General features: G+C 44.6%; 1 protein-coding gene across 14 annotated transcripts in view; it reads right to left on the bottom strand.

The window, feature by feature from the left end:
- MICAL3 (microtubule associated monooxygenase, calponin and LIM domain containing 3) overlaps positions 1 to 16,322 on the bottom strand; it is a 272,677-nt gene that overhangs the window by 80,164 nt on the left and 176,191 nt on the right. For 13 of the 14 annotated variants that reach the window (XR_004297727.1, XM_032390822.1, XM_032390821.1 and 10 more), the window contains one exon: positions 6,544 to 6,730. Coding sequence is in view for 13 of the 14 variants with exons in the window: in XM_032390822.1 (XP_032246713.1) it covers positions 6,544 to 6,730 (187 nt within the window). In the remaining variant the exon portion in view is untranslated. Of the gene's footprint in view, positions 1 to 6,543; positions 6,731 to 11,119; positions 12,421 to 14,458; positions 14,558 to 16,322 lie in introns of those variants that run through there. The other variant, XM_032390834.1, reaches the window with a different exon arrangement.

Genomic DNA, 16,322 nt, shown 5'->3' with positions numbered 1-16,322 from the left:
GGATAAAAAAGATGTGGTATATATACACAAGAGATTATTATTCAGCTATGAGAAAGAAGGAAATCCTGCCATTTGTAATAACTTGGATGGACCTTAAAGGTACTATGCTAAGTGAAGTTAAGTCAGAGAAAGACAAACACTGTATGATCTCACTTATATGTGGAATTTAAAAAAGACAAACTCAGAGAAACAGAGAGCAGAATGGTGGTTGCCAGAGGTTAAGGGGTGGGGAACATGATGAGATACTGGTCAATGGGTACAAACTTCCAGTTATAAGATTAATAAGCTTGGGGATCTAATGTACAGCATGGTGGTTATAGTTATATACAGTATATATACTGTATTATATACTTGAATATTGCAAAGAAAATGGACCTTAAAAGTTCTCACCACAGGGGCACCTGAGTGGCTGGTCACTGGTCACCTAAGTCAGTTGGGCATCTGACTCTTGGTTTCGGCTTGGGTCGTGATCTCAGGGTCATGAGATCGAGCCCTGCGCTGGGCTCTGTGCTCAGCGGAACGGGGCGGTGGGGGGCACAGGTCTGCTTGAGATTCTCTCCCCCCACCCCCACTCGCGGGCACACGTGTGTGCGCACGCACGCTCTCTCTCTCTCTCTCTCTCTCTTGCAAATAAATAAATAAATAAATCTTTAAAAAAAGAAAAAATCCTCACCACACACAAAAAATTAGTAACTATGTGATACGATGCAGATGGTACCTAATACTATGATGGTAATCATTTTACAGTTTATAAAAGTATAAATAAACACACTGTACACCTTAAACTTACACACAGTTATGTGTCAATTATATCTCAATAAAGCTAGGGAAAAAAGGGGAGGACGTAAAAGTCAAAAGAAATAAAGGTGAGATGGCCTTCTTTCTTTTTCAGAGCTGGTGCTCTGATTACTACATCCTTCCTCTTTTCCTTCAAAATAACTGACTTCTGTCTTCTTTTACCTGTACCCTGCCTCCCAACACTGACTAAATCTTTTAGCAAATGTAGTTTATGGATTTCATAATTTCAAATAATATTCATACACACAGCATGTTTTCTGAAGTAGAATTTCCCACTAGCTATTGGCACTTAACCAGAACTCAGAGACGCTACATCTATTGTCAGGAACACTGATAGCCAAAGGACCATCAATCTCACTGCTGATTTCTCTATGAGGGGAGTTGAATCATGGGTTATTTTTTTCAGCTTAGACACAGTCTCTTTTTACAATCTGTAATAAACCATTTCATTTTTGTGAATGTTTTTCTAAAGATTTTATTTATTTATTAGAGAGAGAAAGAGAGCACAAGCAAGGAGAGTGGCAGAGGAAAAGCAGGCTCTCCACTGAGCAGGCAGCCTGACACTGGGCGTGATCCCAGGACTCTGGGATCATGACCTAAGCCTAAGGCAGATGTTTAACTGATTGAGCCACCCAGGCGCCCCTCACTTTTGTGAATTTTGGCTAAGATAAAATGTAATTAGGGCAAGACAAAATTTATTAGTGCTTGGATCATATGCTTCTTTTTTGTCTGTTTTGTATCTTATTCCTTATTTTTTTAAAAACTTATTTATTTGAGAGACAGAGAGAGTGAGAGAGAACATGACCAGGGTGAGGGGCAGAGGGAGAAGCAGACTCCCCGCCGAGCAGGGAGCCCGATGCGGGATTCGATCCCGGGACCCCGGGATCATGACCTGAGCCGAAGGCAGACGCTCAACCAACTGAGCCACCCAGGCGCCTGTATCTTATTCTTTAAAAAATGCTCCTTCCTCCTCCACGTGATTCTGATGGGCTATCAACCATGTGGCCTAACATTATCCACAGGAATAAATATATGACCCATATAGGTCAGTCAAGACTATCCCCTTTTCTTCCAGCCCACTCCAGGATACAGCATGTGGCTAAGTCAGGCTAACCAGAGCCATTCTGGGGGATGCTCAGGGATGGTGAGACAGAAAGGACAGCCCTTCTCTGAGAATGCTATCTACAAGGAAGATATAAACCTAATGCTTCAACTTTAATCTGACTTGGGTTTCTATTATTTATAACCAAGTCTTGTTTTATTATAGTATCAGAAAACTATAGTTATAGTTACTTTCATTCCTTTCTTCTATTTTTTTTCCCCCTGCATTAGTTTGCTTTTTTCTACTAAGTAGAATCCTAGTATTTTAAAATACAACTCAATAGGCTAAACTCCAGGGAGTCCTCATTGAATTCTGCTATAGTATCCTAAATTAATGAAAGAGGCTTAGGTTTCAAAACAAGTCCCAAACCTAACCATAAGGTAATTTTCAAGAAAAGTCCAGAAAATTGTTTTCTCTAAAAATGCAGTATAATGTGATGGAGGGAACATGAGCATTGAAGTCAGATCTCAGTTTAAATACTGTCTCAAGCACTCAATAGCCATGTGAACTATTTAGGATTTTGAAACACGTTTCTTCATGTAGAATATGAAGATAATACTCATAAGGTGAGATAAGTAAATGAGAAATCACATTATGTGTTGCAGGTACTCAATTAATGTATCTCCTCAAACCCCTTCCCAAGCTCAACATGATGGTACTTTTTACTTCTTAGATTAATAACAAAAAGAGCTAATTTTTATCTAACATTTACCATGTGCCAGATACTATCCTAACTATTATAATATCTACCAACTCATTTAGTCCTCAGAACTCAATAAGGTAGATATTGTTACTCTCCACCTTTTTCCAGGTGAGGCACAGAAGGGTTAAGTAACCTGCCCTAAGTGTCCCCTACTCTGTAAATCTCACAGAGGATTTGAACCTAGGAAGCTTGGCTCCAAAGTCTATACCTTTAGTCACTATGATGCCTGTCTCAATCAGTGAATACAGCCACACTAATGTTATAAACTAACCACAAATTATGGTTGGTTCTGTCAAGCCACTGATTTTAGATGGTCTAAATAAATTAAATCTTGATAATTAAATATGGGAGTGACTAGAAAAAGAAATCGGAGGAAACAAATGGCTAAAGGGCAAGCTTAAGGCATAATGGGCCATGACTCATTCATTCAACAGCTCACTGAATGCCATCATAGGAGTACTAATCTAAACACTGAGAATGTTCCAGTCAAGAAGACAGACTAGTCTCTGCTCAGATAGAGCAGATAATGTGTGAATAAGTATCAGGTAATGATGAGTACCACAGATCAGGGGGTCTGCAAATGCCTCTCTGAGGAGGGAATATGCAAGCAAAGCAGTGAATGACAAGAAGCCTACCCTGTGAAGATTAGGGGGAAGTGCATTCCAGGGGAGGAGACAGCTAGTGCAAAGTCCTAAGGTAGCAGTGGCTTAATTAGGTTTATGAAATGGAAAGAAACCAATGTGGCAGGAGTACAGTGAGCTAGCTGGCAGCAGAGAGGAAATGTAGGCCGGGGTAGACAAGCGAAGCTCTCAGCCTGAGCGGATTCTATTTGTACTGCAGCAGACAGTAAGGGTACAAAGCAGGAGGCTGGAAAGATCTGATTTACATCTTTTAAGATCCCTCGGTTGCTTTGTGGAAGCAGACTGTAGGGGGCAATGGTGGAGACAGGGAGACCAGTAGTCCCAATGGAAGATGCAGAGGGTGGTCAGGGTGGTTGGTACTCGAAGAGACAAGAGAGCAGTGGACTGTTTCAGGCTTGTTGCTACCGATGGTGGCCCTTCACAGACCACCTTAGCAGGTAGTGGGTTTTCTCTCCTTGAGATGACAGGGAAAGACTTGACACACTGTCTGATTTAGAGTCCTTGTCTAAAGAGCTGGCAGCAGTTGAAAATAAGCTAGTATTTGGCAAGAGAAAGAGGAGCTTAGTTTTAGGGCAGACTGCATCCTTTTAAAAGAGCTGAAAGGAAGACTAATCAGGGACAAGGGTAAAACATGGATATTTCTCTGAAGCGTAAGATGCTCAATTTGCCAGTGTGGAGCTGACACAGGCCCAGAGTCACTAATCCCACAATGTCTGACCTGGAAGGGATCCCAGAGGTCATTCAGTGCAAACCAGCACTTACTAGTTTTGTGTGAACTTGAACAAGGAACTTACGACTTCTCTGAATTCGCTTCCTGATTTGTAAAATTGCAATAATAAAACTACTTACTGTATAGGGTTGTTGTGAGGACAGAAGGACATGGTATGTATTAGAGGGCCCACCACAGTGCCACCTTCTTTTCTCCTACAAACGGCCTATGACTTCCCTTTTTCTTATCTGAGGCCCTTCAGTTAGATTTCTGAGTCACACAGTAATGTGGATAAAGAACAGACTAAAGCTTCAGGATCCCTAAAATTCCATTCTTTTCTCTAGTTCATCGGTCCTTTGTGGAGGAGCTGGGTTGATGAAAAATTCATTTGGGTTAGAATTTGGGGAGCTTGTTTAGATCTGTTGTCCTCCCCGCCCCAGTCAACAACAATGCACCCAGCCAGGCTGGCCTGCCTCATCTGCTCCCAACGTCATGGTCATTCCCATCTGAGCTCCTGTCATTCTCTTGCCTGGTATGCCCTCTCTTCCTCCACTGAGACATTTTATACTTGTCTCTCAGAGTCTAGCCTAAGGTCAGTTCAGTCATTCCTAAAAACTTGGGAGCTTCATCAATTTCTTCCTCCTCTGAACTTCTGCAAAGTTAGAATCTATATTTTGTCTCTTAGCCCTTAATTATATACTCTTCACCATCTGTTGTTGCTCCATGTGCCCTTGTCTTATCATGCCCATCAGAATGTAAGCTCCTTGAGGAACATTTTACATTTCATCCATGTCCTCAAGAGAATGTGGCAAAGATGAGCACACAATCTATGGGCAAAAATACTTGGGGATCTACTGGCTGGACCTTGAAGGATCTTCAACTGTCTCCTCAGTCAAAAATTACCTACCAATGTAGTAATGGACATACATATATATCAGAAAACCAAATATATTTCCCCTATACATTTGGTCTAGGTCCATAGTTCCTGACTCAGCTCCAAACACTTGGAATTCCCTAGACAAAGGTGTCTTTTGTTGTAGTAGTACAAGTAACTTTTAGACCCCACCCAAGGGCAGGGGCTGGTTGCCAGAAGGATGAACTGTGGGATTAGAGGGTACCTCCTTTTTAGGGTACTCCCCAACTCTCCAGGGGAGAGGGCTGGAGATTGAATCAAACAATGGCCAATGACTTAGTCAAACATGACTGCAATGAAGCCTCCATAAAAACCCAAAAGGATGGGGTCTGAAGAACTTCCAGGTTGGTGAACATGTCGAGCTACAGGGAGAGCAGTGCGCCCCTGGAGAGTTGCCCCATGGAAGCTCTATGCCCTTTCTCCAGACCTTGCCCTATGTATCTCTTCATGTGGCTGTTGATTTCTAACTTTTATCATATTCTTTAGTAAACTGGTAAACTTAAGTGTTTTCCTGAGTTCTGTGAGACGTTTTAGCAAATGAAAAGAACCTAAGGAAGAGGTTGTTGGAACCCCCAATCTGTAGCTAGTGGGTCAGAAGCACAAGTAACAGCCTGGGGCTTGTGACTGGTATCTAAAGTGGGGGATGAGGGGCAGTCTTCTAGGCCTGAGCCCTTAACCTGTGGAATCTGATGCTATCTCTGGGCAGAGGAGACAGTGTCAGAATTGAGCTGAATTCTCATATACCCTGTTGGTGTCAGAGACTTGCTTGGTGTTGTGGGGTTGGTGGGGTGAGGGACTCCCCACCCCCTTACATTGGAATTGGGTCTGAGAATCCAAAAAGAGGTCACATAATGCCACCTCTGTGAGGACTCCTATTAATCTAGGTCTTTTCATTACTTTTGAATCAGTAAGACTGCCCCTTATGAAGTTCCTTCAGCACTCCACAGGAATGAGTTCAGTAATCAATGTCTTTGGTGACCTTTTCAATTAATCTTAAAGAGTTTTCAAATGGCAGACATGTCTGTCTATCAGGCTTTGTCATCTATTTGTATAATTCCCCACCTTCTGCTCCATTAAGGTCTATTATAAAAACAATACATGCCACGAAAGGCCAGGGCTTGAACACTGCAGTAAATTAGATTTAGATCCTGTGGAACAAACTCTCAATTCATCAGAGAGATGCTGATGCTAGAGAGAGATGGGCATAATTTGGTCATCCTCCAGAAGCAAAGTCTGAGAACCCAGGCAGCATGAAATCCAGTTTTAATTTGCTGTCACTGACCTGTGACAAGAGATAGGACTTCTACAGATCTGTGATATCCCCTTCTCTAAAGTAAAGACAAAAAAAAGCCTCATCCTCTTTGTGTCCCTTTTATTTTAAGATCCCACCCTGAGGTAAGAAACACATGTCTGTGAAGCCAGGGAAGTGATTTAGGTAAACACATGCCATTCTCATTACCATCATCACTGAGTAATGCTATGCTACAGCCTGGTGACTTTAGGGAAATATTTATAAGAGTCTCAGAGAAAAAAACAGAAGAGTAGAGGGAGATGGATGGGAAGGGTTAGGCGAAGCAGAAAAAAATGTATATATAAGAACGCAGTAAGAGGCCCTAAGATCAGTTCACATGGAAAACAGTGTCCCTAGGCCCAGTTTCTAAGTGCAAACAGGCTTACCGTCCTCAGTGTCATAGGCATAGGCCGAGAGGCGCAGGGTGGTGGCGCAGTACTCGCATTTGAAGCAGCTCCGATGGAAGAACTTGCCCTCAGCACTCAGCCTTTCCATCACATAGACCCGCTTCCGGCAGAAATAGCACGTGTCGCTGCCTCCCAAGTTCTGTGGGAACTCCTTCTTTATAGAGCCCTGGAATGGGGGGCAGTGGGAGGCACGTTAGGGCAACACTTCTCAGGCTCACCTCCAGGGGGCGCACGACCCTATCCAGATGTGAAACTAACCCTCACTAAGCGATTTTGCTTTGAGACAGACTAAGATGGCTCACTTTGCTACTGGCTCTCCCCCAAAACAGCGGCACGAGTGCAGAGACTGTCACATATGCCTTCTATGCAGCAAGCAGCAGGAACTGGGTTCTGAATCGATGTTCATCAACAGTCGAGAGGAGACCCCAGGTGGTTTTACAGAATTTCACAACAATCAAACCGCATTATTTTGGCAGAATTCTGTTTTGAAGGTAGCATAAAAATACCTCTTCAGTGTTCACATGGTTCTACATGGATATGGGTCCCCTGGACTCTAGAGAAATCACTTTTAGAGATACTAAGGACGTTTTTCCACACGACATTCTAAACAACCATTCAGTCCTAGAAATTGTTACAAAATTCAGATAACCTAAAAAAAAATTACCACATGGCATATATTGGCTATATATGTTACTAAACTACTTAGAATTAACCAGGTTTATTTACCACAGCTGTGCTATATCTAGATAGACAGTGCCCTTAACACATCTCTTACCAGTTCCTTCTTGTCTAGAAGGGTTTTGGGCTGTTCTTTCCTTTGAAGCTGATTGGCTATCTGCTCAGCCAATGAGCTCACTCCGCCCGTGTACATCTTTATATACTTCTATTGGTTGGAGATTATAAAATGACCAGAATGAAGGGAAATGAGAAGGAAAAAAATAAATAAATTAAGAAGACAGGGAAAAAAATCGTTGAAAGGTATAAAATGAATACAAGGTGCAGCAGCAAACCATGCCAACACAGTGCCCACAAGCAGGGAAACTTGGTGGTAAGAAAAACGGTGTCATTGTCCACACAGACGTATCAGCATTGGTAAGAATAATGGCTGCAGGAATAATTAAATTCAGTAAGGGAGAACTTAGTCTTTCATGTCTTTTCGGAATATATAGTTCAGGGAGGTGGGAAGACAGGATGGATACAAATATAGAACAGAATAAGAAGGGCCCATATCCTAGTGACTCAAATTACATATGAAGAATTCAAGATGAACAACTCCTACCAAAACAGCAGATGTCCAGATGAACAGCATGTTTCAAGTTGGGTCTGGGGAGGGCTTCGGAAGTTACTTCCTCATTTAGAAAGAAACCAAGCTCACTCTTGCAGGGCTGACTCTCCACTTGGGTAAAAGATGCCAGTAGCCTTACTAGTGATGATCACCTTCCTCCTATTAATGCTTCGCTCACAACCCCTGTCATATGCATCAAATATTCCTGAGCTTTATCTGGAAAAATCCTTCTCGGCCCATTCTCTCTGTTGGTATTTATACGTTCTATCTGGGCACTAAGGCTAAAACCTTCTAGACCGGGCTGGGCTTCTTAAACTCGGCTGCAGGAGGCTAACACCTGCAGCCATGCAGACAAGTGGTTTGGTATAGTCTTGGGAAATCAGAATGTTTTTAGTCCAGGAGGGATTATTTTTTTATAGGTTGAAAAAAGAGAAAAGAAAAAATCTAACCAATTCAATCCTCTTTCTAGCAATGCGGAAGAAGTAACAAGAAACTACCAAATTTCAATTGTAAGCCTTCCTGCTAGGCAGCCTAGCTTTGAGCCTGTCCCCAGGGAATGAGGTCAAAGCCTTGCTGGCTGTCCTTTGGAGACTCCACAGTCACCCTTCCATGTGGAAATGATCAGGACACCCTGTGTGTGCAACACTTCTCTCATAAACTATGTGCAATAGGACAGCTGCCTGCCGAGTTTGAGGAGTCCTGACTCTAATTCTGACTGAGAAACACACCAGGGCAGTTGTCCTGGGGGATGTTCACAACTCCATTAGGAAGTGGTTTGAATGGACAACACGCAAAGCCATGTGTAAGAGAATTGCAGGCCTGAGCAACAGCATGCCCTGGGGCTAGGCAGGAACAAATAAGAGAAGTGCTCTGGGGGAAAACTAACTCCATGTGAACTCTATGAGAATAACAGAAGCACAAATGAGCAAACAATTCTCCAGGCTGGAACTGAGGAGTCAATTCTATTTTTCAATTTAAAATGAGGAGATTTCCAAGGATTGGTGCCACTTGCTCATTAACTCCACAGCTTATACCCATTAGTAGTCGAGAAAAACAAGTGGCTCTAAGATCTAAACCTTCTTTAGCTTAGAGATATCAGGGAAGCTTACGCCTGGAACAGATTGGCACCAGGCAAAGCAGAGCAGATCATTTAACAGCTGACACTGAGGGTGCAGAAAATTGCGCTTCATTCTGCAGAAAGTAAGTGAGAGTGTAGGCCAGATGTCACACATGAGGCTGGGACGCTGAGCAAACCCTGGGTCCTCACTGCTCAGCCAGGACCCTTCCCTCCCACCAAGAACCGGCATCCTCAGCAAATACATACAGCCCAGGGCTGCCGGCATGCAAAGGCATTGGTCACATTCAGTTCTTAGCGATGTGGTAATACTGACAAGCATCCCCCAAGAGAGGTGGAGACTCAAGTTCTATTTTTTCTGGCATGAAAAGCAGATGGTTTCCTTCTCCCCAATCTTAAGAAATAGTCTAAATGTAGCAATTGTTAGACTTATACTTTTGCCACCACACATGCATGTGCTTCCGCACAGTACTGCATAGACTGCTTGAGAATGGGAAACACAAACAGGGCAAAAAGACCTGCCAATCACTCTCTAAGCTACTCTACAGCTGGATCAGTTCCATTGTAGGAAGAAGCAGGGCTCATTCTTCAAATGATTACAATTCAAGAGGCACCCAGAATACTGCATAATCACCACTCCATTTAAGAGATTTAATTACACTATGGTCCATATTTTGTCATACATATTAATATGAAGACATTTGGAATTTAAAAAGCTAATGGCTGAAAACTTTATTATTATTCGATATAGTTGAAATATAAAAAAAGTGGGTTTATTTGATAGAATTTGATGCCATGAAAGCTAGCAGCCTCCGTAACTTTGGTGTATGCCTACGGACCTTACATGCAAAACAGACAGACACAGGTGGATTCCCACAGAAGACAGGCCAAAGTTAAGAGCTCTGCAACCTCACTGGGCCACATGACATTTGTATAGGTGAACTGAGGAGAGGCTGAAGAGAGGCTGAAGAGGAAAGAGCTTTGCCAAGTTCCAGGCTGTGCTACCTGTCGGAGGGAGTCAGAGGAAGGAGAAGCGGGGCGGGTGGAGGAGCGGAGACTAAGAGAAAGCTCCCACTGGTCAACAAAGAATCGACGAGAAGGTTCAGGCTCTGGCTACAAAATACAAGATGGAGAAAAAAAAAATCAAAGGAAACGTTAAATAAAGTTACACATTGACCTGAATATAAGGAATTTGGGAGTTTTAGACCTTTATCTAAATAATAAACAAAGTAAAGAAATATTCTTATTCCCAAAAGCATGAATGGCTCATTCAAGGCTTCCATTTTGCTTTTAGCTCACCCTTGCCTCATGCTTATAGTGAAGCTTGCTCTGGAACATGGTCACTATAGTTGTGAGCCTCCTCTGCAAGCCTTGTCTTCTCCTGTTTGGTGGTTTTATTCAATTCACCCCAAGTGGAAAACGCTGCCGGCCAGGAAGTGGCAGAGGGCAGAGGTGGTGTCCTGCTCACACACACACTCTTTATGCTCTGCAGAGCCCCTCACTGGCTTGAGCTGGGATTTCTGGGCAGAAGGAGATTCTACCAGCTTACAGTGAACAGAGATAGCAAATCTAGAGTGAAGCTGACTCCTTCTCCATAAAGGCCAGAAATGTGGCTTTGCCTCTTCTTATTGCCAGTGCTCAGAGAAACACTGCCTGCCAAGGAGCCAGCCAAATCCCAGCAATGATCAGGAGAAAAGATCCCACATCCTCTGCGGACTGCATGCAGCATGTGTAACAAAAGTAAGCCGGGATCCTCCGTGGCCCATGCAGCCAGGAGCCGTCCAGTCCCCAGAGAGGGAGAAGGGGGCTGAGAGCTCTGGCAAGTGTTAACTGCTTAGTTTCCTACCAGGTTCAGGGTGAAGTACTTGCAGGGTAGAAGGAAGAGGTACTGTCATGGTAAGAGAAGCCAGCCCTCTGTCCCTTTAGCTCCAAGCAGATGCACTGCACCCCCAGTTCAGAGCCCCCATTAACTTCATAGCTTTAACGGGTGCTCCAGATGCTCAGCCAGCTCACTGGCCCTCAGCTCAGCACATGGGGCAGGCTCAGAAACATAGGCCCGGGGCGGGGGCGGGGGGGGGGGGGGCGGGAATCTCTGTAGAAGAGTACCACCCACCAGAGAGAAATAAGACAGAAGGCAGCTCCCCGCCAGAGATGGCAAAGCAGTGAAGATGATGGGAAGACTGGGGGTGGGAAGGTGAAGGAGCAGGTGAGTGCACAGGCAAGATTATGGAATAGTGGAGAGAAAATCTTGGAAGAGAACATAAATGGTAACCCTTAAAGGTATCTAGACAGGAACCCTGCAGTGAAGAATCCAGAAAGCAGCTCATTGGGAAAATGCTACCTTTCCTCTGGGCACTGCAGCCCCAGACGTCTGACAGCTTCTCCCTGCCCATCTCTCCATCTCTCCTTTTCCTCGACACACTTCCCTCTGTTCTTCTTTGCTTAGGCACTGTTTCATGAAAAATCATCAGGACCTCATTAAATATGCATGCCCTGAAATGCACGGCTTGCCCTTCTCCATGAAAATGCCTAGTTTTCTTTTTGAAAGGAATATAGCCTGGGAAGAAGAAAGAGGCTGGGCACACACAGTGCTCGTGGGAGGAAGCAGCCCCTGCAGAAGGGAAGAAAGCAGAGCAAGGCTGTGCGTGAGGAGATGAAAGGGATGCCCTCTTTCCACCTCCATCCCAGTCTCTTCCCCCTCACCCAGCACCGATCCACGTGTGGTCCTGGCAGCACACAGACCGCCTGCTCCTCACATGGTAACAGGGTCTAGGGAGACAGCACTAGCTTCCGTAGCTGTGACTCTATTTCTCAGAGAGCAAAAGCAGAAAGAGAGGTAAAAATAAAAGAAAAAGGCCCAAGTGAAATTAAGAGATGATTCTTCACTCTTGCTGCAGAGCTATACCCACTCAGGGACCAGGTTTAAGGGTAACAATAACAACCCAAAAAGTTTCATAAAATAAGCAGGCTTTTTAAAATGGGCATCTCTGCTATTTGTCAAATGATATGATGGCCAGGTGTATTCACTAATTGCCCCTTCAGTTTTTCAGAAAAGAGTAGCTAAACCTTTTCATTACATACCCGCATCTTGTCACCGCCTTCCTTCCCCTCCATCCTCTTCATACTTGCAAAATCCCTACACCAGTAAGAGCTTTGGCTCTCAGTATTTCTACCTCTAGAACCCTGAATATCAAAAGATAGAAGCAAATGCCACCTGCTTACTGATCTGAATGCTGGACAGATGAACGCTCTCCTGTGAATGCTATATACATGGGTCAACACGGTTAGCAACAAGAATTCTTGCTCTTGGCTGGGTGACAAGAGTGTGCACAAAGCAAGGGGAGCATGGACCATTCCCACCTTCCCTCTGCCCCACCACCACAGCGTGCCCCATCTGTTTGGCCCTCAGCATCCCATGCCACGGTTCATGCTCTTTTACCCTCTCATGGCGGGGACTCTGCTTGCCACGGCTGTCAGCATCAAGATCCCTGTATGTCTGTTGGCAACAAAGTAGAAACTTAAGCTCCATCCAAATGTTCTATATGGACCTACTAAGTGAGAGTGCCAGAAATTCAGAATTCATTTCAACACATATCCCCTGCCCCTGACAGATCCCCACCCCAGGTAACCACACTCCCATCTCTATCAAATCCCACGTCCCACAGTTGACCCTAGGACAACTCTCTGTCCAGCACTCTGTCCATCTGGCCTCCAGTAAGGTCAGCCACATATATAAAGAACTATGGTTAGTACCAAAGTGGAACAAACGTATTTCTTTCACACAGTGGCACAAGATCAGAGGCGTTCAATGGAAGGCTTAATAGGAGAGGCCGGTTAGGAGGGTGAAGTTTTCCACAACAAGACATTAGAAAGGAAAGGTGGGGAGATGGAAACTGTCTGGAACAAATGGCCATTAAAACAGTCCAGAGGAAACTCCAGGGTGGGGAGTGGTCCCTGAACAAGAACACGGGACCAAAGCATTATTTGTTAAAGGGAAACGTGGACGACTGGAAGCATTTTCAGTCAGCAGACAGGAATGTGTACATGACAGGGATGGAAATCCTGAAGACAGGCATATGGCTGCCTCCACCGACCTGAGGAAACCACTATCAGCAATCACGTGGGGGAAGGGAAGGCTACTCTTACCACTCTTTGGATTATTGCTGAGGATTCAGCTTATGGCTGTGTGCTGGTGGAAAAACTAATCCAAAGCCTGTAATGTGGCCCATGGGCATATTGTCTCCACAGGCAGGATGAGGCCAGAGCTTGGGCTCAAGTCACACCACCCAGATTCAACTCCTGGCTCCATTACTTACTGTGTGAACTTGTACCAAGTGCTTGGCCTCCTTACCCTATGCCTCAGTCTCCTCATATGTAAAATGGAGGTGATAATAGTACCTTCCTTGTAGGGTTATTGTGAGAATTGATTGAGATAACACAGCAAGAACTGAGAATACCACCTGGATCTAAGTTTTAGTTCTTATGTAGAGATAAGGCATAGCATAATCGCTAAACCTACAGTGGCTAAGTTCTTAGACCCAGGTACACAGTGTGGGTCTTTAACAATCAGACACATTACAAGGGGTCACCTTTTAAATAGGCCACCTTAGTTGAGAAAATATCTTTCCATAGTTCCTGCCTTTAAAATTAGTATCTTATTTTATAGGGATATCCTACAAAGGTCACTTTATATTCTATAAATATACTTTATATAAGTATGCTTGTTGTCCTCTTTAATCATGTCTGTGGTTAACTGCTCTATAAAGCATTTTTCAAATGATCTGCCTGGAGTGTGAATGGGTAGACGGGAAGGGCAGGTGTTTGCTGGCCCAAGTTGGATAAGCAAGAAGCAAGGCTCTCCAAATTAGAAGGAACCAAATTCATAAAGTGAGGCCCTATAAAAGGCTTCCAAAAGCCCATCTTAATTATATCTCCTTGGGTAGCAAGACAAAAGTGGCTGCTTTAAATGAGGTTATATAAAAAATGTGTTGCTCTCCAGGGCTTTGGGGACTGTGCATCTGTGACAAATAATAGTTTTAGTCTCTGCTTGCATAGTTGTTTTGCTATGATGTGGGGCTAGAGTAAACCAGCTAGTGTTTGAATGTATTATGTGCTATCCTGGGGTCTGATCGGGAATTGTTCATTTGTAGCAATAAGGTTGCTTCTGCTACAAATGGTCTTTCTGGTTTTTTTTTCTTGTTGTTGTTGTTGTTGTTTTTAAAGATTTTATTTATTTATTTGACAGAGAGACACAGCGAGAGAGGGAACACAAGCAGGGGGAGTAAGAGAGGGAGAAGCAGGCCTCTGGCGGAGCAGGGAGCCCGACACGGGGCTTGATCACAGGACCCTGGGATCATGACCTGAGCCGAAGGCAGATGCCTAACGACTGAGCCACCCAGGCGCCCCTGGTCTTTCTGTTTTTTTAATTGTTAGCTCTGAAAAGAGGGAGTCCTGATTTGGTCTCTACCCTAGCCACCTACGCAGGCAGGCAGGAAGACAGAGACGAGGACCACAGAGCATGCAGAAAAGATCACCTGCTGGCTGCCAGGCGCCCGACAGGGAGGTGGAGTAGGGGGAGTAGAGAGTGTGATCACTTTTTTGGGGCAGGTCCGAGAACGCTCCTTTTCCCGTCGCTTTTACACCAACAGACACAAACAGAGAGAACAATGGTGAAACAGGGGCCATGTTTAGGCTGGTTCTGGAAGGATTAAGAGCATTCACCAAAGCCATCCCTCCCGTGCCTCTCCATCGTCCACAGCAATGGCTGTATGGTCAGGGAGGACAGCTTGTCACAGTCGGCGGCGGGCTTCCACGCCATACTCGCGCTATCTGGTAAGTGCAGACCACGTGGGTAGTATCTGTAGCTGGTCTTGGGGCAGAACTTGCAGTGTAACACTTTCTAAATGCCAGGGTTCAAGGATATATTCTTTGTTGGTTTTATCAGGGAAGTTGAGGATAGAAGAAATGAGCTAGGATGTAGGCAGAGAGAAAGGGCACACAGGCCACCCATCACGAGGGGAGTGCGGTGACCGCCTCCCGAGGGCTCCGTCACCTGTACGCCCACCAGCAGCGAAGTGGCACTCTCCCTGAGGGCCCGCTCGAGACAACACCCTGCCATGGCTTCCCTCTCCTCAGCCCCTGAGTGCACTTAAAAGGTTCTGGAAAACCACCAGGGAAATACAAGGAAGTACAGGAAACAGAATATAAGAATATAAGTACATCTGTCACTAACCGAACACCATATATATTCATGGATTATTTCCCCATTTTGCCCCTCTCCATTGTATTCCCTTCCCGTGAATCTGTGATTTAGAGAACTTTTCGGTACTTAAGAAACAATTACTTGTTTCTAGGCCAGAGGAATCCTCCATTTCCTCACGCCCAGAATGACCATGTGGGACAGCACACAGAGGAAGCCTGGGAGGGAGAAAAAGCTGTGGAGGTTGTGAGGCCAGGGGATACAGACCCCCTGTGTTCCAACCTCTCATGACAATTTACTTCCAAACCAAGGCTGATTAATGTGCAGTTTGCCTGCCGGACGCATTTCTGAGACCAAAAGGCAGAAGGGTGGAGAGGGAAGAGCCAAAGTGTTTACAAAGGAAGGTAAAAAAGAGAAGTCACTGGCAAGCAAAGTTGTTATTCATTTTCCCTCTTCCATACCATGACCTAAGTTAAAACCGATCCTTGCACCAACTCAGCCACCATTGATTGCTGTGCTTGCCACACCCTCCTGCCTCAATCCAAACCTCTTCAAGAAAAACAAAAAGTGAGTCATGGCAAGGTATCACTGGTAAGCCCCCCCTCATTCCTAAAGGGAGCTAAAGAAGGCCATCGTCAGGATGAGTCAGAAGCAGAGGGCCAATGGAGTACACCACCAAAGTGCCTCTGTTCCCATGTTTCTGGAGCACCAGAATGTTACAGAATCTTCTCTCAGGAGATAAATTTACAGGGCCAAGACTCATGATACCATCCTTGATTTAGTGTTGAGGAAAAATTACATGTAACTGTGACTTACAGTTGTTTCACAGCCAAGTAAATTTACTATTCTCAACTCTATATAGCAATGATCTAATAGGATTTTCATTGCTCATGGTTTTTCACTCACTGAGATCTACCCAGATATTCTTTCCAACTGTAATCCCTGGTGCCCACTCCACAGAACCCAGGTTTGACTACTGCCTCTAGAGCCTAGCTATATTCTACTTCACTGACTGTGATCATAAATTACCCAGATGACAACCTAGCTGTTCCGTCTCCATGCAGCACCCTGCACAAGGTCAGAGGCCATCAGATGCTTCATAAACAGGGGACACACAAGCAGGCCCACAAACACCAAGCTCCTGATGATCCATCAGGTGATGAGCTGATATGCCAGTCTTCACCAAAACAGAGGCTTGG

Source organism: Phoca vitulina, unplaced genomic scaffold (assembly GCF_004348235.1).
Source record: "Phoca vitulina isolate PV1807 unplaced genomic scaffold, GSC_HSeal_1.0 scaffold59, whole genome shotgun sequence".
Lineage (NCBI taxonomy): Eukaryota > Metazoa > Chordata > Mammalia > Carnivora > Phocidae > Phoca > Phoca vitulina.
This window is presented reverse-complemented; position numbering and strand designations above follow the sequence as displayed.